We start from the raw sequence: 21,898 nt of genomic DNA on the forward strand, positions 1-21,898 counted from the left end.
AAATAAAAGTTGATAGTCCGGGTTTTAGAACAGTGTTGTGTTTCCATAGAAGTTAAAACTAAACGGTTCTCTAAAATCATTTAGTGTCATAAATCATAAATCAGCTAAATGGAAAGGACTAAGGGTGGCACCATAGCGTTCTTTCAATATTTGAGGAGCCGTCACAGAGAAGAAAGGGCTAGCTTAATCCAGGGGTGGGCAGCAGGCAGGACGGGGTGGAACACAGTTCCACCGGTGGAAATGAAGATGTGTGCGCAACTCCAGCTGATCGGTGGCTGTCACTTCCTGGATTACTGGTCTCGGCTCGGCTCTCCTTTTTTCCCCTGCTGCTGCTGCTGTGTCTGCACACCTTGCTTTTTTCCTCTTTCCTCCTTCCTGGCCTGGAACGAGATTCCCTCTCTCCTGCCCGGCTCGCCTCCAGCCTCCAGAAAGCGTGGGTGGAAGCGGCGCTGGCAGCATTTATGCTTCTGGCAGCACCTGTTCGCCTAGCTACCCAGCCTGAAGCAGGGGGGGAAGGCAACCCAGGAAGGAGAGCACGGGAAACACAAAGCAAATTGTCACCCCAGCAAGCGACACTGGTGAGGTTGTAAGTCGAGGACTTAACAATTCACTTGAACAATGATGATTGTTCAAGCCAGTCCCACCTGATCACATGGCCGGCAAGCCACTCCTACCCAGTCACATGACCATTAAGCCACACCCACAAAATAAGCCACACCCACAGTGTGGCATAAAAATTTTGGCTGCCCATTGCTGGCTTAATCTCAGGGGTGGGTTCCTACTTACCTTGTTGCTGGTTCGCTTCCTCCCACGTCATATGGGCACGCCTTGCACGCATGTACATGCACAGTGGCAATCCCCCCCCCCAAAAGCTGAAAACAAGATGGTGACCGCATATGTCAATGTTGGTTTTCATCAAAACGGTCCTAAAATATGGTCACATGACTGCAATTATGCAAATGGCTGCTCAAGTGATTGGGTTGCCAAGTGCCCGATATATAGTCTCATGATTGCAGGAAGGGTTTGACCATTGGATTTTGGAATCCTTGAAAGGTCCGTCATAACTTTGAGTAGTCGCTAAGAGACCAGTCGTAAGTCACGGACTACTTGTGGGTACAGGTGGTTCTCAAATTACAAACCACCATTGAGCCAAAACATTTATGTTGCAAAGTGAGAAATTTGTTAAGTGAATTTTGCTCCATTTTACGACTTTCCTTGCCACATTTGTTAAGTGAATCACTGCATTTCTTAAATGAATGATGCGGTTATTATATGAATCTGGTTTCCCTATTGACTTAAGTTAGTAACCTGGTTGTTGAGTGAACCTTGCTTCCCCACCGACTTTGCATGTCAGGAGGACTCCAAAGGGGATCACACATGATCCTGAGACACTGCAGCGGTCATAAATGTGAGTCAGTTGTCGAGCATCCAAAAGTAAATCATATGACCAAGGGGATAACTGTAGCGGTCATAAGTGTGAAACATGGTCCTGTTACTTTTTTCAGTGCCATTGTAATATCAAACTGTCACTAAATGAACTGCTGTAAGTCAAGGACTACCTACTGAGTCTCCGGAGAGGGGCAGCATACAAATCTAATAATAAATGGGGCTACCTTTGAAGAGTGTTCGGAAACTTCAGATAGATAGATAGATAGATAGATAGATAGATAGATAGATAGATAGATAGATAGATAGATAGATAGATTTTTATTGGCCAAGTGTGATTGGACACACAAGGAATTTGTCTTGGTGCACATGCTCTCAGCCTACATAAAATAAAATATACATTTGTCAAGAATCACGTGGTACGACACTTAATGATTGTCATAGGGGTCAAATAAGCAATGAAGAAGCAATATTAATAAAAATCTTAGGATATAAGGAACAAGTTACAGTCATACAGTCAACATGGGAGGAAATGGGTGATAGGAATGATGAGGAAAAAAAGTAGAATAGAAGTGCAGATTTAGTAGAAAGTCTGACAGTGTTGAGGAAATTATTTGTTTAGTAGAGTGATGGCGTTCGGAAAAAAACTGTTCTTGTGTCTAGTTGTCTTGCTGTGCAGTGCTCTGTAGCAACGTTTTGAGTGTAGGAGTTGAAACAATTTGTGTCCAGGATGTGAGGGGTCAGTAAATATTTTCCCCGCCCTCTTTTTGACTCGTGCAATATACAGGTCCTCAGTGGAAGGCAGGTTGGCAGCAATTGTTTTTTCTGCAGTTCTGATTCTCCTCTGAAGTCTGTGTCGGTCTTGTTGGGTTGCAGCACCAAACCAGACGGTTATAGAGGTGCAGATGACAAACTCAATGATTCCTCTGTAGAACTGTATCATGTAGAATGCAGAATGTGGCCGCGAAAGCTATCGTGGGGTTCCCTAGGTTCACCCATGTCTCTCCAACGCTCCGTGACTTGCATTGGCTGCCGATCAGTTTCCGGTCACAATTCAAAGTGTTGGTAATGACCTTTAAAGCCCTAAATGGCATCGGACCAGAATACCTCCGGAACTGTCTTCTGCCACACGAATCCCAGCGGCCGATGAGGTCCCACAGAGTTGGCCTTCTCCGTGTCCCGTCAACTAAACAATGTCCTCTGGCGGGCCCCAGGGGAAGAGCCTTCTCTGTGGCGGCCCCCACCCTCTGGAATCAACTCCCCCCAGAGATCAGAACTGCCACCACCCTCCTTGTCTTTTGCAAACTACTTAAGACCCACCTATATCGCCAGGCATGGGGGAATTGAGACATCTCCTCCAGGCTTTTATAGTTTCATGTATGGAATGTATGTGTTGCGTGGTTTTTAAATGATGGGGTTTTTGATGCTTTTTCAATATTAGATTTGTTTATATTGTCACACTATTTTATTATTGCTGTGAGCCGCCCCGAGTCTTCAGAGAGGGGCGTCATACAAATCTAAGAAAAAATAAAATTAAAAATTAAAAATGCACTTGGAGGTATTTGAGAGTGGATGCCAGCCACAATTCTCGTGGCCTGCCTGATCCTTCTAGGCATATCACGTACTCCAGTCAATCTCATTAGGGGGAATAAACAGTCGAGCTTGTCTGGTGAACAACATGTTAATTGGGACTGAAATGGGCAGTTGGAGTCTAGCATTCTGCGGGAAGCCAGACAATGAGTGTATAAAGCAGGGCATCTTATTCAGACGCAATATATGGTAGCTTTCAGGTTTGGGCATAGCATGGTAAGTGCCATTCTCTATTATGGATCTGTTAACCCAGGTTTGGCATTTAGTATGTTATGTGAATTTAGGCATTAAGTAAGAATCCTACTACAAGTATTCTCAGTTTTAGGGCTGTATTTTGGATTATATTTGCAAATGATTGTGCCAGTTATATGTAGGCATTTTTAAAAATGATTTAGTAGACTGACATCTCTCTAGGAATTGCTCAGTGATTCTTGATTGTTTTAGTTCCATGATATTTCTGTCTCTCTGACTTTTGTGCTTCCTAAGATAAAATCCTTGTAAACCTGCATAGCTGCAATGATCCCTGTTGCTATGGAAAGTTTAAAGTGACCTAAAGCCCAGTTTAATGCGAAAGTAAAAGCTTCTGTCCTATCTCTGGCGTGTTAAACAAAGTTTTGCCCAATAGCTCAGTTGGAGTTTACATATTTTAGATACTCATTAAACCACAGTTCAGAAATTCAGTTTCTGAGAAAGTGTCTGCTTTCATTTTTCTCTTCCTTCTAAGATAACCTTAGCCAATCTGATGTTCTCCAGAAGTGTTTGCTTGCAGCTTCTTTCCAACTAGCATTGGGTGTGATACCCTGTTTCCCCGAAAATAAGACAGCATCTTATATTAATTTTTGCTCCCAAAGATGTGCTACGTCTTATTTTCAGGGGATGTTTTATTTTTTTTTCAATGAAGAAAAATGCAGCTTAGAGGGAACATTGTCGCCGATGCGTGCTTTCTGATCCGTTCTAAGAATTGACATATCAATTGTTGATCCGAAAGTCGCAGCAGACCCCCTACTGTATTTAAAACTACGGTATACGGTAGGGTGCGGTCCTGCTGCAGCAAAAACGCATCCAAACATGCAGCCCCATGTTGGATGCATGTTGGATGTGTTTCAAATCTGATTGATGCAGCGTTTTGGGATGCAATTTATGGACAGCAGTGTTATATATGTTCTGTTCGGGAATGCTGCTGAACAAAACGTCTCGTACGTCAGGGGATGCCTTATATTAGGCAATTGTACGAAACCTCTCCTAGGTCTTACTTTCAGGAGTGACTTATTTTTGGGGAAACAGGATATATGGAAGCCCACCACAACTCCAGGTTCAAGAAAGTCATTCTAAAGCTCTGTTTCCAACACAACAAGAAGTTATCAGAAAACATATTTAGGCACTTTGGAATTAGAAGAACTTGAAACTTTGGGTACATGAAGGAGACAAATCCCTTGCGTGTCTAACACACTTGAACAACTCTATTCTACAAGATGTGGTGGGTCAGTGGTTGAGACACTGAGCTTGTTGATCGAAAGGTTGAATCCTTAGTGCCGCGTAACGGGTTGAGCTGCCATTACTTGTGCCAGCTTCTGCCAAAATAGCAGTTCGAAAGCAGGTAAAAAATGCAAGTAGAAAAACAGGGACCATCTTTGGTGGAAAGGTAACAGCGTTCTGTGTGCCTTTAATGATTAGTCATGTTGGTCAAATGACCATGGAGATGTTTTTGGACAGTGCTGGCTCTTCAGCTTTCAAACGAAAGTGAGCACTATGCTCTAGAGTCAGGAACGACTAGCACATATATGCGAGGGGAACATTTACTTTTGCATTACTCTATTTTATTCTTTTTGTAGCATCATCTTTCAAGTCTTGGCTTGAAACTTTAATTCTTAGTCGCCAGCAGAAACAAACCTTAATTATATCTTTCCCTCTTGCTAGGGGCTTCTCTCTCCAGATCCCGCCTAGGGGAAGAGCCTTCTCTGTGGGGGCCCCGGACCTCTGGAATCAACTCCCTCCAGAGATCCGCACTGCCCCTGTCCTCCTCTCCTTCCGTAAGAGCCTCAAGACTCATTTATGCCACCAGGCCTGGGGCCATTAGACCCTAGCCCCCTGGCTAAATGAATGTAGTGTATGTTTGTTGTATGAATGGCAATGACTGATTTCAGTATTATGAGGGTTTTACATTAACTGTTTTTAAATTAATTGGATTATGATGTTGCATTGTTTTTATATGTTGTAAGCTGCCCCGAGTCCTCGGAGAAGGGCGGCATATAAATCCAATTAAATAGATAAATAAAATAAAATAATCAATCACCTTGCAAAAAGATATTCCATTTTGATGATGCTGAACAAACTTAGTATGCGTCGAATAGTATGACATTAATATTTCGGAAAAATATATTTTTGTTTATCTTGTAATCCCCTTAGATATGAAAGTGGTGTTCTGAATAGAAGTTTTACTTTTTTTGAAATTGTGTTTTGCAGATTATCCTATCAAAGAAATGATGATGATGAGGAAGAAGCTGCCCGAGAGCGACGCAGACGAGCCCGTCAAGAAAGACTGCGGCAAAAAGAGGACGAGTTAGGCCAAGGAGTTGAGAAACCTGAAACGAATGCCCAAAATAAGTAAGATTCTGTTACGTGAATAGTTTGGGTGGATCTTCATTCTAGGTCATGCCTGCTTTGCAAGGGGATTTAATCAGGGAAGAGGAGGCAAACAGTTCAGTTGCTCCTAGCCTTCAATACATTGTTCTATATCAGAAGTCTGCCGATCAGTTTCCGGTCACAATTCAAAGTATTGGTAATGACCTTTAAAGCCCTACATGGCATTGGGCCAGAATACATCCGGAACCGCCTGCTACTGCACGAATCCCAGCGGCCGATAAGGTCCCACAGAGTTGGCCTTCTCCGGGTCCCGTCGACCAAACAATGTCTTTTGGTGGGCCCCAGGGGAAGAGCCTTCTCTGTGGCAGCCCCGGCCCTCTGGAATCAACTCCCCCCAGAGATTAGAACGGCCCCCACCCTCCTTCTCTTTCGCAAATTACTCAAGACCCACCTTTGTCGCCAGGCATGGGGGAGTTAAGATATTCCTTCCGCTAGGCCATTACAAGTTATGCATGGTATGTTTGTGTGTATGTTTGGTTTTTATAATAAGGGTTTTTAGTTGTTTTATTAAATTGGATTGTTACATGTTGTTTTTTATCATTGTTGTTAGCTGCCCCGAGTCTGCGGAGAGGGGCGGCATACAAATCCAATCAATCAATCAATCAATCAATCAATCAATCAATCAATAAATAAATAAATAAATAAATAAATAATCCTCAAACTTTTTAAACAGAGGGCAAATTCATGGATCCTCAGATTGTTAGGGGGAGGGCGGCATGGCTAGGTGATCATGTGACTGGGGGGCATGGCCAATTTAGCAGTCCAAACAGTACACACAAATTAAACTTTAATTTGTTATGCTCAGTAATGGGCAGCCAAATTTTTTACTGCCACACTGTGGGTGTGACTTATTTTGTGGGTGTGGTTTAATGGTCATGTGACTGGGTAGGAGTGGCTTGCCAGCCATGTGACCAGGTGGGAGTGGCTTGAACAATCATCATCGTTCAAGTGAGCTGTTAAGTCCTCGACTTACACCCTTACCAGTGTTGCTCTCTGGGGTGACAATTTGCTTCACGTTTCCTGCACTCTCCTTCCTGGGTCAGTCCCCCTGCCTCAGGCTGGGTAGCTAGGCGAACGGGTTCCGCCAGAAGCATAAATGCTGCCAGTGCCGCTTCTACCCACCCCTTCTGCTTGCACCTCAGGCGGGAGGTTGCTGTGTGAGGCTGGAGGGGAGCTGAGCAGGAGAGAAGGAAGCTTGTCCAAGGCCAGGAAGGAGGAAAGAGGAAAAAAGCAACGAGCGCAGATGCAGCAGCAGCAGGGGGAAAAATGAGAGCCGAACCGAGTAATCCAGGAAGTGACAGCCGCTGATCAGCTGGAGCTGCGCATGCATCTTCATTTCTGCCGGTGGAACTGTGTTTCACCCCCTCCTGCCTGCTACCCCTGGTTATGCTCCTGGGGATGGAAACAGATTAGTGAAGGAATGTGGCTGCCTTGGGATGTGTATAAGGGACTTCTGTGTGTGTGTATGTGTGTGTCCTTCCCTCCCCTCTCTGTAGGCCTGTTCTTGTTTTCCAAAGGCCCCCACGCATCCTGTTTTTGGCCTCCCCATCTTCCAGAAAGCGCATGGGTGCTGGCAGGTAGGCAGGACAATGTGGTGGGGCAGCCTCATGGTTCCCCATGGGCCAGATTAATGGCTTTGGTGGGCCGTAGTTTGCAGACCCCTGTTCTATATCATCTATCCTCTAAAGTGGAAGGAAGTTTTTGGTGCAGCTTTACAGACTCACTTTCCTGGTTGGGAGAGAATATATCTCTATCTCCATCTCTATATCCCTCCCTCCATCCATACACTCATCCATCCGTCTGTGCATTTCTATAGGGCAGTCTGGTTTCCATATGTTCTAGAGCAGTGTTTCCCAACCTTGGCAACTTGAAGATATTTGGACTTCAACTCCCAGAATTCCCCAGCCAGTGAATGCTGGCTGGGGAATTCTGGGAGTTGAAGTCCAGATATCTTCAAGTTGCCAAGGTTGGGAAACACTGTTCTAGAGAACTTATTTTATGATCACATTTTTTTCACCAGGTATCCTCCATTCAGCTCTATTTTTGGATTTAATTTATTTTTTAATTTAAAAATAAAAGCCTTAAAAACAGAAGATGGTTTTGCTTCAATAAGCCCCTTTTCATGTTCTATTCTTAGAGACTTGAATGAGTCCTAACATGTGTGTGTGTGTGTGTGTGTGTGTGTGTGTGATCTGATTGGAAGCACAAATGAGTAAAGATTTTTGGCATTTTCAAATTGCAGGACGTTAAAAACCATATAATGTAAAACCCAGTAGGACGCCCTGGAGGACCTTTGACAGGCAAAATAAATAACCAGGGTTTGTGTGGATGAACTTGGCAAATGTGTGTGTTTGTGTGTAATGATTAGACTCAACTGTCAGCTATCTGAATAAGACTGCTTCAAATTCTAATTCGTCACTACCTCTTATTCAAACCTGTCTATGATGATATAATGGGGAGGGCAGAAGTCAATTTAAACAATCCGCATTGCACTTCAGGTCCCACAGAGTTGGCCTTCTCCGGGTCCCGTCGACTAAACAATGTCGTCTGGCGGGACCCAGGGGAAGAGCCTTCTCTGTGGTGGCGCCGACCCTCTGGAATCAGCTCCCTCCAGAGATTAGAACTGCCCCCACCCTCCTTGCCTTTCGTAAACTCCTCAAAACCTACCTCTGTCGTCAAGCGTGGGGGAACTGAGACATCTCCCCCTGCCTATGTAGTTTTAGTGCATGATATGACTGTATGTATGTTTTTTATATTGGGGTTCCTTGTTTTTAGATTTTTTTAAATGTACAATTGCTATTTTAGATTTTAAATTATTAGATTTGCCAATACATATTGTTCCTTATCACTGTTGTGAGCCGCCCCGAGTCTACAGAGAGGGGCGGCATACAAATCTAATAAATAATAATAAATAATAATAATAAATAACATAAAAAGTAAGAGCAACAGACAAATCAATAAAACTAAAGCTCTGCCTCTCTTGTAGCATTGCAGAAGGAGAGTCCAAAAGTACAACTACAGTGACCACAGTTACGACTACTCAAGGTGATGGAGATGATGATGCTGTGTTCCAGGAGAGGATGGCACGGCGAGAGGAAAGACGTCAAAAGCGTCTTCAAGAAGCATTGGAGCGCCAAAAGGAACTTGACCCGACCGTTACCGATGAGACCGTGTTTTTCACAAGCAAAAAAATGGTGAATAATGTGGAGGATTATGAGATCCCGGGAAAAGAAGAACGACGCTATGAGGTGGAGGAAACAGAAACCATCACTAAATCCTACCAGAGGAACAACTTGGAGCAGGATGAGGAAGATGGAAAGAAAGATGAGGAATATAAAGAAGAGGTGGAGGACCAGAAACCAAAGCCACAAGCCCTAGAGGAGAATCAGGTAGAATTAACTGTAGAGAAGGCGAATATAGACAATGAGGAGGAATCTGAAGTCTTGGAGGGAAAGCATCTTGAGGTAAATGCAGAGGAGGAGAAATTAGACAATGGCACCCATCTCCTTGCCAGTTCAAAGGAGGACATCAGCATCACATTAGTCGTAGGAAATAAGGAAGAAGACAATGAGGCAGAAATGAACCAGATACAAATTGAGGAGAGGGAAAGGCTTGAGAGAGGGGAAAGGGAGAGAGCCGAAGCTGAGGAACAGAGGAAAGCAGAGGAAGAGAAACAGAGATTGGAAGCAGAGAAAAGAGCAGCTGAGGAGAAAGCGGAGAGGGAAGCTGAGGAGAAATCCAACAGGGAAGCTGAGGAAAAAGCGAAGAGGGAAGCTGAGGAAAAAGCGAAGAGGGAAGCTGAGGAGAAAGCGAAGAGGGAAGCTGAGGAGAAAGCCAAGAGGGAAGCTGAGGAAAAAGCAAGGCTTGAGGCAGAAGAGAAGGAGAGGGCGAAGGCAGAGGAACAACAGAAAGCTGAGGAGGAAAGAAAGAGGAAGGAGAAGGAAGAGGCAGAGAAGAAAAAAGCTGCCCAGGAGAAAGAGAGACGTGAGGCTGAGGAGAGGGAGAAGAGGAAGGCAGCCGAAGAGAAAAAAGCAGCCGAGGAACGAGACAGGGCTAAGGAGAAGAGGGAGGCAGAGGAGAGGGCCAAAGCTGAGGCTAAGGCTAAGCTAGAAGAGGAGAGGTTAAAAGCCAAGCAAAAGGCTGAGGAGAAAAAGGTAGACCAACTAAAAGGCAAGAAAGGGGACGAGAAGAAAATAGAAGAGAAACAGGTAAAAGAGAAGAAACTCCAAGAGGAGAAAATCACAGCAGCTTCTCTCAGGAAACAGGTAGAGTAAACATTTTGCACCCAACCACTGTTATGCCTGTGTTTTGTAGAAAATGTAATGCATTTCACCAGAAAGAAAAAAAGAGAGAGAGAGAAACTGGAATTTGTTCAGTTATCTCCTTCCACTTCGGGCTACTAACTCCTGCCAATGTTTCATTCCTTTTTGGATTTAAGCTTCTAGCTTCACCTCTCCGTAGCATGATCAGTGCATGACAGCTTGGTTAAGCTGCTCTCTTCTAGTCGCTTGGAAATCTGTGCATGCTCAATTCTTCACCGCTTCTTTCTCTTCCCTTTCTGTGGCTGATGGTTGGACAAGGAAGGTAGCCAAAGGCCTACACCAGGTCCAGAAGCACAGCATGAGCCATGGATGAGCACCTGGGAAGCCTTGGTGGCAGGAGTGTTGTTGAACAAGCACCCACAAGTATTACAAGCAAGCACAGCCGGGACCCTGCTGAGATATGTGAGAACACGAGCACACCAGAGCCGAGGAGAGGGTGCCCATGCGCGAAGGAAAGTCACTGTGCCACCCAAGGGGGAATGGCATGCGCAGCCGCAGAGGCGAGGCTGTATGAGCACAGCTTCGTAAAGGCTACGGTAGTAGTAGAAGCTGTTGATAGGGCTTGCGGTGGGATTGATGTTTTTCCTCTTGAAAAATATTGCAAAAGGGGGAAGAAAATAAAGTGGAAGCTAAAAAAGGAAGCCTACAGGACAAGAAGCTTCAGCCAGCCTTCAGGAAAGAAGAGGTAACTATCACTTTGTGGGTAGAGTGGGGCGTGTAGGAAGTAGGCTCCAACCCCACATTGCCTGTGTTCATCATGAGATCCCATAGCAAAAGTCAAAGGTCCAATGTCAAGTTTAGGGGTGGATTCAAGTTCACATTTTCTCTCCGTCTTGAAGGCCAAGATGTTGGCCAAAAGCAGACGAGCTTTCCCAAACTGGCTGTAGGATGAAGCTTATTTCAGCTGGTTTTATATTGTACAGTGGTACCTCTACCTAAGAACGCCTCTACTTACAAACTTTTCTAGATAAGAACCAGGTGTTCAAGATTTTTTTGCCTCTTCTCAAGAACCATTTTCCACTTACAAACCAGAGCCTCCGAAACTGTAACCGGAAAAGGCGGGGAGAAGCCTCCCTGGGGCCTCTCTAGGAATCTCCTGGGAGGAAACAGGGCCAGAAAAGACAGGGAGAAGCCTCTCCAGGGCCTATCTAGGAATCTCTGGGAGGAAACAGGGCCGGAAAAGGCGGGGAGAAGCCTCTGTGGAGCCTCTCTAGAAATATCCTGGGAGGAAACAGGGCCGGAAAAGGCGGAGAGAAGCCTCTGTGGAGCCTCTAGAAATATCCTGGGAGGAAACAGGGCCAGAAAAGGTGGTGAGAAGCCTCCGTGGGGCCTCTCTAGGAATCTCCTGGGAGGAAACAGCACCGGAAAAGGCAGGGAGAAGCCTCCGTGGGGCCTCTCTAGGAATCTCCTGGGAGGAAACAGCAACGGAAAAGGCAGGGAGAAGCCTCCGTGGGGCCTCTCTAGGAATCTCCTGGGAGGAAACAGGGCCTCCACCCTCCCTGTGGTTTCCCCAATCGCACACATTATTTGCTTTTACATTGATTCCTATGGGAAAAATTGCTTCTTCTTACAAACTATTCTACTTAAGAACCTGGTCACAGAACGAATTAAGTTCGTAAGTAGAGGTACCACTGTACTCTGTGAGCTGAACATTTAACTTGCTTCTTTGGTGTATGATGAACATCAGAGAAGTGTTTTAAGCTTACCTGGGCTGAGATCACACCTGAGAACAGAACATGGGTCATGGAAATTGGGCCTAGATTTGTGTGAAGTTCCTGAGTGCCCTCCAGTTAAGCCTTCTTGCCTTAACTCCCCCCTCCACTTTGTGACTTTTCTGAATGGAACTGATGGTTTATAGATGCCTCCAGATATCTTTAGTTCTGTAATCTGAATTTAACCCAATGATTCTGTTTCTTTTAAAAAATAAGTTCTTATTTTATAACATCTAAAAATTCCAATTTCAATTATTCTGTTTCTTAATATAAATTATGCGCTTTCCGAAAATCTCCTTTCTTCTTTTGACTCCCTCCTTCCTTGGTTTACAAAAAGTGGTGCATTGCATTTCTACTTAAACTCAGAAGCTGGTGCCATGGTGTTTTACTGTATGGTGAGTAAAATTACGGGTATCAAACCATCATTCGTAATCATCTTCAGGTAGGATACTGCAGATACCAAAAATGTACTGTTAGCTTAGCCACTTTTGAATGTTCTAATCATTTATCTTACTTGTCATCCATGAAACAACATTACTCTAAAGCAATCTGTTAGGGGAATTATAATAATTTTGAATGGATCATTTGTTTAATGTCTGCATTTATAAAAATGCCTGTAGGAGAAATTTTATACCATTATGCAACTCAAACATAAAGCTGTAATACAGTGCAGAATGGAAAAGCCACAACCAACGTAGTGCTATAGAAGAACAGATACAAAGCCAAAGAAAAGAAAAAAACCCATCAAAGCAAAATGAAATATAATATGAATGGGCTAAAACAAGTAAAGAAATAAAATAGGAGATAAAACTATTAAAGCATAATGAAAATTAAAAGACACCAAAACCCTGGGACAAATTAATCTGGAGAAGAAAGAACAGAACATTAGCATTAAGCAGATTTCTTGGGGAAAGCATTTTATTGGAATTGCCCAGAACAGAGGGGGCGTTTGCCCAGGTTCGCCTGGTGCACCAGTTGCGGCCCTATCTGGACCGGGAGTCACTGCTCACAGTCACTCATGCCTTTATCACCTCGAGGTTCGACTATTGTAATGCTCTCTACATGGGGCTACCTTTGAAAAGTGTTCGGAAACTTCAGATCGTGCAGAATGCAGCTGCAAGAGCAATCATGGGCTTCCCTAAATATGCACATGTCACCCCAACACTCCGCAGTCTGCATTGGTTGCCGATCAGTTTCCGGTCACAATTCAAAGTGTTGGTTATGACCTATAAAGCCCTTCATAGCACCGGACCAGGATATCTGCGAGACCGCCTTCTGCCGTACGAATCCCAGCGGCCGGTTAGGTCCCACAGAGTTGGTCTTCTCCGGGTCCCGTCGACTAAACAATGCTGTCTGGTGGGACCCAGGGGAAGAGCCTTCTCTGTGGCAGCTCCGACCCTCTGGAATCAACTTCCCCCCCAGTGATTAGGACTGCCCCCACCCTCCTTGCCTTTCGTAAACTCCTTAAAACCCACCTCTGTCATCAGGCTTGGGGGAACTGAGATATCCCCCCCTTGCCTATGTAGTTTTGTGCATGATATGACTGTGTGTATGTATTTTATCTATTGGGTTGGGTTTTTTTTTCCTTTTTAGACTTTTTAATGTAAAACTGTTATTTTAGATTTTAAGTATTAGATTTATTACCATGTATTGTTTTTTATCACTGTTGTGAGCCGCCCCGAGTCTACGGAGAGGGGCGGCATACAAATCTAATAAATAATAATAAATAAAATAATAGGCAAAGTTGGCTCTTTTATGACTTGTGGACTTCAACTCCCAGAATTCCTGAGCCAGTCATGCTAGCTCAGGAATTCTGGGAGTTGAAGTCCACATGTCATAGAAGAGCCAACTTTGCCTACCCCTGACCTAGAAGGTTATTTCTGTAGTAATCTAATTCCAATAGATGAAGAATTTTGAACCACAATAATAGACATATTTTCCCATCCCTCCCTTTTATACCGAAAGAGCCAATGCAGGGTAACATGTAAAGCAGCAAAAACCAAAGAACAAATTTTGGGTTATTTCTAAGTAGGTTTTTTTTTAATTGTTCCTGACCTATAACTAGAAATCTTGCTGATTCCTACTTGCATCATAAACATATCCTCTGGGAAATTTTTGGAAAGAGCTATCTTGATGCTCTTTCTCCCAATCGAACAATCTAACCTTTGCTGTCTCTTGGTCCTTTGGAATCTGAACTATATTCCAGCACATAATATGATGTTTCTTTCCCAGGCTTTTTGGTTTTCTTGGATTGAGCTCATGTTTTGCTGCATATCTTTTATTTTATTTTATTTTATTTTATTTTATTTTATTTTATTTTATTTTATTTTATTTTATTTTATTTTATTTTATTTTATTTTATTTTATTTTATTTTATTTTATTTTATTTTATTTTATTTTATTTTATTTTATTTTATTTTATTTTATTTTATTTTATTTTATTTTATTTTATTTTATTTTATTTTATTTTATTTTATTTTATTTTATTTTATTTTATTTTATTTTATTTTATTTTATTTTATTTTATTTTATTTTATTTTATTTTATTTTATTTTATTTTATTTTATTTTATTTTATTTTATTTTATTTTATTTTATTTTATTTTATTTTATTTTATTTTATTTTATTTTATTTTATTTTATTTTATTTTATTTTATTGGTTATATATCTATATACACATAGTAAAATACAGTGATCCCTCAATTTTCGCGATCTCGATCTTCGCGAAACGCTATATCGCGATTTTTCAAAAAATATTAATTAAAAATATTTTTCCACCCGATGACGTCACTCTCTTCCTTTCTCATCTTTCTTTCTCTCTCTCTTTCTCTATCTTGCTTCTTCCTCTCTCACACTCTCTTCCTCCCTCTCTCATCTCTTTCTTTCCTTCTCTCTCTTTCTCTATCTCTCCCCCTCTTGCTCTCAAGCGGCGCGTGGGCGGCGGGGAAGACTCAGGGAAGGTTCCTTCGGCCGCCCAGCAGCTGATCTGCTCGGCAGCGCCGCAGCAGCGAGGAGCCGAAGATCCGGATTTCCCCGCCGCCCACGCAAAAATAATAATAATAATAATAATAATAATAATAATAATAATAATAATAATTATTATTATTATTATTATTTATTAGATTTGTATGCCGCCCCTCTCCGAAGACTCGGGGCGGCTCACAACAATAATAAAAACAATATTATAGTAGAACAAATCTAATATTAAAAAACATATAAAACCCTATCATATTTAAAAAACCAAACAACACATTCATACCAAACATAAAACAAAATATAAAAGAGCCTGGGGGAAAGGTGTCTCAACTCCCCCATGCCTGGTGGTATAAGTGAGTCTTGAGTAGTTTACGAAAGGGTGGGGGCAGTTCTAATCTCCGGGGGGAGTTGATACCAGAGGGCCGGGGCCACCACAGAGAAGGCTCTTCCCCTGGGGCCCGCCATGGTCCAATGCCATGTAGGGCCTTAAAGTTTTGGATTTTTTTGATTTCCCTAACCTCACCTTCTTCCTTCGGCAGCGACTGTCCTCCTCCTCCTCCTCTTCTTCCTCCTCCTCCTCCTCCCACCCAAATTCTGAGCTTTTATTTCCTTCCTAATGGGTTTGCACACATTATTTGCTTTTACATTGATTCCTATGGGAAAAATGGCTTCTACTTTTCTTACAAAGTTCTTAAGTAGAGGTACCACTGCACAGGGTTTACTACACAGTTCCCCACTGTCATCAGCCAGCAACATCTGAGCTGTAAATCAGTCATCCTGGAAAATCTGAAAAACGGCCAGACTTATAGGATGAAATTTCATGTCAATCTATCTTTCCCTGGTCTGCTTTGAGTTTATTTTACATCCGAGAATTTGTTCTGTTTTCTGGGCTGCCTTAAGACCTTGGGTGTGTAGAGCTGGACTGTGCAAAGTTTGTCCTGAAGCAAGCTTTCTCATGACATGATACTTGTGGTATTTCCTGCTTCCAGTTTGGCTAGACATGGTACACGAACAGCATTTTCTTGCTCGCTTGCAGTGTTCCCCTCCCTCCCTTTTAATGCACTTCTGTTTATAAGAAGATAAGCGCTTTTAGCCTAATCCTCCTGCTGCGATGCTCACAACACGAATTAAAACTTAAATTCAGATCCCTAATTTGGAATTTCCATGGAAGCATTAAATATCTAAAATAACCTTTTTGGGGATGATAAATAAAGCTGGCAGCCAACTGTGTAAACAATTAACTGCTTATTAACTCCCCGCATTTTAGACAGTCAACACTGCATTAATCAAGCATATTTATTTATTGGATTTGTATGCCACCCCTCTCCGGAGACTCGGGGCGGCTAACAGCAATAATAAGACAGCATATAACAATAATCCAATACTAAAAACAATTAAAAACCCATTATAATAAAAACCAAACATACATACAGACATACCATGCATAAAATTGTAAAGGCCTAGGGGGAAAGGGTATCTCAATTCCCCCATGCCTGGTGGCAGAGGTGGGTTTTAAGCATTTTACGGAAGGCAAGGAGGGTGGGGGCAATTCTAATCTCTGGGGGGGAGTTGGTTCCAGAGCACCGGAGCCGCCACAGAGAAGGCTCTTTCCCTGGGTACCGCCAAGCAGCATTGTTTAGTTGACGGGACCTGGAGAAGACCCACTCTGTGGAACCTAACTGGTCGCTGGGATTCGTGCAGCAGAAGGCGGTCCCTGAGATATTTAAATGACCCTGTAGATTGCTAAAAACATCTAGGCATCTTTAATCTCATAAGGAAGCGTGTTATTTAAATGTGCATGTTAAAAAAGAAAAATTCATATCGATATTAGAATGGAAAGGGGGAAATCTCTCATCCTCTCTCCAATTCAGGTTGCTACCATAATTTCCCCCAGGAATTTGGAACAAACCCAGGAATCTTTGCTTGGCAGATCTAGGCTTGTTTCTGAAATACCGTAGCTACTGCGGTGAGGAATAGATTTTGAATTTCTCCCAGTCTTTTTTCCATGTGAAAGGGATCTGAAAGTCGGAAAAGATAGACCGACTAAACCATTCTCATGCTACAAGAAATGATTTCATTTCAGTCATGTAAATATGCTCTCCCAGAGCCTCTATGTGAGGCAAAAATCAGCTGGCCAGCACACACATGCACGTTGGAGCTGAGCTAGGGCAACAGCTTGCCTGCCAACAGATATGGCTCTGCATACCACCTGTGGCACCTGTGCCATAGGTTCGCCATCACTGTCCTAGAGCAACTGTCATGCTGGTTTTTTCTAGAGATGTTACATGGTTAAATCAGGAGTAGGATCTGGATTGCTTTACTACTGGTTTGCTCAGGGATGCGCCGTGCTGGTGCTTTGCACACATGCGCAGTACTTAATGCGCAGAAGCAAAAAACAGCCTGGGAGAAACCCCTCTCAGCAGTAGTGACGGCGAAAGAGATCTCGGAGTCTTGGTGGATAATCAACTAAACATGAGCCAACAATGTGCAGCAGCAGCCAAAAAAGCCAATACAATCCTAAGCTGCATCAACAGGGGAATACACTCCAAGACCAGGAAAGTCTTAATACCACTCTACTACGCCCTGGTCAGACCACACATAGAGTACTGTGTTCAGTTCTGGTCACCACACTTCAAAAAAGAGATTGAAACTCTGGAGAAGGTACAGAAAAGAGCAACCAAAATGATCAGGGGTCTAGAAACCAAGACTTACGAAGAGAGACTGTGGGAACTGGGCATGGATAGCCTAGAGAAAAGGAGGGCCAGAGCGGACATGATAGCAGTCTACAGGTATACGAGGGGGTTCCACAGAGAGGAGGAGATCACTTTATTCTCCAGGGCACCAGAGGGCCGGACAAGGAACAACGGCTGGAAGCTGACCAAGGAGAGATTCAACCTGGAAATAAGGAAGAACTTCCTGACGGTCAGAACGATCAACCAGTGGAACAACCTACCAGTGGATGTTGTGAACTCCAATACTCTGGACATTTTTAAGAGGAAATTGGACTGCCATTTGGCTGCGATGCTATAGGGTTCCTGCTTAGGCAGGGGGTTGGACTTGATGACCCGCATGGTCCCTTCCAACTCTAACAATAAATAATAATAATAAAAAAACATGATGGCGGCACCTATGATGCCACCAAGAGAACTGATATCGGGGATATGAAAGGCCAAGATTGCTGCCAGTTCCAGTTACCAGTCCACCAGGTTACTACCGGTTCTATAGAATTGGTCTGAATCGGGAGGAACCCAGCTCTGGTTTGAATCATCCCGGTGGATAATATAGAAGTTAGTGGTACCAGACTGAGTCTGCTCTAGACTTTAAAAAAAATAGTCTGGTCCTAGCTAAAATGCACAAAAATTACAGCCCAACGTGTTGGAAATGTAAAAACACTCAAGGCACCTTCTTTCACCTATGGTGGTTATGTCCAGAGACAAGAAAATATTGGGAAAAAATAAATAATTGGTTGTGTCAAATAACAAATACAAAAATAGAATATATGCCAGAATTTTTTCTATTGGGTATTATGAGAGGTAACTACAGTGATCCCTCGAGTTTCGCGATCTCGAGTTTCGCGAAACGCCATATCGCGAGTTTTCAACCCGGAAGTAAACTCCACCATCTGCGCATGCGTGCCCTTCCACGCATGCGTAGATGGTGGAGTTTCCCCGCCGGGCAGAGGCTTCCCTGGGTCTTCCCCCTCTTGCCCTGGTAAGACAGCATCGGCGCGAGCAACGGCGTGGGCGGGCGGGCGGCACGCGCGCGGGAAACCCCACCTCCGCCTCCCAGCTGGGAAGCGGAGCCAGCAACAGCGTGGGCGGGCGGGCGGTGCGCGCGAGCCTGGGGACACCCTAACTCTGCTTCCCAGCGCGCGCGCGTTGCTGGGGAAAGCGCGCGCGCTTGGGGACTCCCTAGGTCCGCTCCCCAGCTGGGGAGGGAGTCCCCACCGCGCGCGCGTTGCTGGGGAAAGCGCGCGCGCTTGGGGACTCCCTAGGTCCGCTCCCCAGCTGGGGAGGGAGTCCCCACCGCGCGCGCGTTGCTGGGGAAAGCGCGCGCGCTTGGGGACTCCCTAGGTCCGCTCCCCAGCTGGGGAGGGAGTCCCCACCGCGCGCGCGTTGCTGGGGAATGCGCGCGCGCTTGGGGACTCCCTAGGTCCGCTCCCCAGCTGGGGAGGGAGTCCCCACCCCGCGCGCGTTGCTGCGGAATGCGCGCGCGCTTGGGGACTCCCTAGGTCCGCTCCCCAGCTGGGGAGGGAGTCCCCACCCCGCGCGCGTTGCTGGGGAAAGCGCGCGCGCTTGGGGACTCCCTAGGTCCGCTCCCCAGCTGGGGAGCGGACCTAGGGAGTCCCCAAGCGCGCGCGCTTTCCCCAGCAACGCGCCACCCCAGGCGCGAGCAACGGGGTGGGCGGGCGAAGGGCGGCCGGCAGTGGAAGCAAAAACACCATCTGCGCACGCGCAGATGGTGTTTTTACTTCCGCACCGCTACTTCGCGAAAAATCGATCTTCGCGAGGGGTCCTGGAACAGAACCCTCGCGATGATCGAGGGATCACTGTATTCTAAAAATGTAAAATATTTAAGCTTGCATATTACAACAGCTGCAAGGATTGTATTTGCACAGAACTGGAAAAATCCGCAAATACATGAAGACAATGAGATCATCAAGAAAATATACGACTGTGCAGAGATGGACAGATTGACAATGGAACTTAATAATCGAAAAGAATCGGACTATTATGAAACCTGGACAAAATGGTACCAATGGACAAAAAAAAAGAAATTTAAAAGAAGCATTGAAATAAAACATCAAGAAATCTAAAAGTAATTAGAAGACAATGTCGATAGGAATGTATATACGATGTAGATTCATCTGTAAATATGACTATGTACTTTAAAAAAAAGGAAAAATTAATAAATACATATTTTTTAAAAAATAGTCTGGTGAACTCCAGAAATGCTCTTTTTACAAAAACAGCAATGCCCAAAGCAGGATAAGCCGCTGAACCGAATTCAGATTTCCTGAGCTTTCCTTCTGATATCAATGAGATTTGTCTCATTAAATTGATTTAGATTGATATCGGTGAGGCTCCTCGCCATCTGGATCTGGATCAATTCAGTCAGGGAATTGCACACAGTTGTGTTTTGCTATTTCCGATTTGCGTTGGCCACTGCTTTAGCTGATGTCCTTCACGAGATTAATCTCCCCTGCAGACTCGAACAAGTTTTATGGAATGCTATGCTCTGCACACCACTCCAATTAGCATCAAGGCTTGCCTCGGCATGTTTGATAGTCAGATGGTCAAGAGCAGCTCCAAAAGGCAACAATCCAAGAATCTTTCTGGGTAGGGGAGTTGAGAAGCCAAAACAAACTATGCACAAAACTTGCTGCATCCCCAGATCCAAATTTGGAGGATAATTCTCGACTTGGCTTATCTTTGAGATTAATTACAACACAGTCTATTTAAATGTTTCTGCAAACATTTATTTATTTTATTTATTTATTCATTCGTCCAATACACAAATACATAGGAAGAAAATAGAGATGTGATAATATAAAAGAGGGTGAAAGTGGGCTTAGAGGAGAGGATATATGAAAGGAAGAGAATATATAAGATAGGTGAAAGAAAGGAAAGACAATTGGACAGGGGACGAAAGGCACACCAGTGCACTTATGTACGCCCCTTACTGGCCTCTTAGGAATCTGGAGGGGTCAATCGTGGAGAGTCTAAGGGAGAAGTGTTGGGGGTTAGGGGTTGACACAATTGAGTCCGGTAATGAGTTCCATGCTTCGATAACTCGATTGTTGAAATCATATTTTTTACAGTCAAGTTTGGCGCGGTCCGTATTGAGTTTGAATTTGTTGCGTGCTCTTGTGTTGTTGCGGTTGAAGCTGAAGTAGTCATTGAATGGTAGGACATTGCAGGATATGATCTTGTGGGCAATACTCAAATCATGTTTTAGGCGCCGTAGTTCTAGGCTTTCTAGGCCCAGGATTGTAAGTCTATTTTGGTAGGACATTCTGTTTCGAGTGGAGGAGTGAAGGGCTCTTCTGGTGAAATATCTTTGGACATTTTCAAGGCTGTTGATTGTAATGCATCTTTTGGCTGCCCTTAGCAGCGCTGTTTACAAATACGGTAATAATATTTATTTATTTTATTTATTTGTCAAAATAAAAAACCCAAAACATGCATACAAATTGGGCGAAACCGCACTCACCATGAGTGACTGTGAAAGGGATCTTGGAGTCTTAGTGGATAACCAGCTAAACATGGTCCAGCAATGTGCAGCAGCGGCTAAAAAAGGCAACACAATCCTTAGCTGCATGAACAGGGGGATACACTCCGGACCAGAGAGGTAATAATACCACTCTATAAGGCCCTGGTCAGACCGCACCTGGAGTATTGCATCCAGTTCTGGTCACCACACTTCAAAAAAGATATAGAGACTCTAGAGAGGGTGCAGAAAAGAGCAACTAAAATGATAAAGGTACTAGAGACCAGGTCATACAAGGAAAGGTTGCTGGAACTGGGCATGGATAGTCTAGTAAAAAGAAGAGCTAGGGGGGACATGATAGCTGTATACAGGTACTTGAGGGGTTTCCACAGAGAGGAGGGGGACACACTGTTTTCCAGGGCACCAGAGGGCCGGATGAGGAACAACGGTTGGAAACTGACCAAGGAAAGATTCAACCTGGAGATAAGAAAGAATTTCCTGACAGTGAGAGTGATCAACCAGTGGAACGGCCTGCCAGTGGAGGTTGTGGACTCCCCAACTTTGGACACTTTCAAGAGGAGATTGGACTGCCATTTGGCTGGGGTGATGTAGGATTTCCTACTCAGGCAGGGGGTTGAACTTGATGACCTATAAGGTCCCTTTCAACTCTAATAATAAATAAAATGTGTACAAGATAGCAGGTATTGGTATGAACATAAACAAAAGCAAAACAGGTACAGGTAAATTTGGATAATAGGGAGGTAAGACAGGGATGGTAGGCACAATGGTGCGCTTATGCACGCCCCTTAAGACCTCTTAGGAATGGGGTGAGGTTGACTGTAGACAGTCTAAGGTTAAAGTTTTTGGATTTGAGGAAGAAATTAGTAGTGCATTCCAGGCATTGATCACTCCTGTTGCTGAAGTGGTATTTTCTGCAGTCGAGTTTGGAGCAGTTTACATTGAGTTTGAATCTATTGTGTGGTCGTGTATTGTTGCGGTTGAAGCTGAAATATTCATTGACAGGTAGAACACTGTGGTAGATGATTTTATGAACTATAT

General features: G+C 44.0%; 1 protein-coding gene across 9 annotated transcripts in view; it reads left to right on the top strand.

Annotated features, from left to right (window-relative positions):
• Window positions 1–21,898, top strand: part of CALD1 (caldesmon 1) — a 242,129-nt gene that overhangs the window by 197,366 nt on the left and 22,865 nt on the right. For 5 of the 9 annotated variants that reach the window (XM_070754281.1, XM_070754282.1, XM_070754280.1 and 2 more), the window contains 3 exons: window positions 5,440–5,580; window positions 8,606–9,884; window positions 10,549–10,626. In XM_070754281.1, coding sequence (XP_070610382.1) covers window positions 5,440–5,580; window positions 8,606–9,884; window positions 10,549–10,626 — 1,498 coding nt within the window. The remainder of the gene's footprint in view (window positions 1–5,439; window positions 5,581–8,605; window positions 9,885–10,548; window positions 10,627–21,898) is intronic. The other 4 variants (XM_070754287.1, XM_070754286.1, XM_070754288.1 and 1 more) reach the window with 1 other exon arrangement.

This window comes from Erythrolamprus reginae, chromosome 6 (assembly GCF_031021105.1).
Source record: "Erythrolamprus reginae isolate rEryReg1 chromosome 6, rEryReg1.hap1, whole genome shotgun sequence".
NCBI lineage: Eukaryota > Metazoa > Chordata > Lepidosauria > Squamata > Dipsadidae > Erythrolamprus > Erythrolamprus reginae.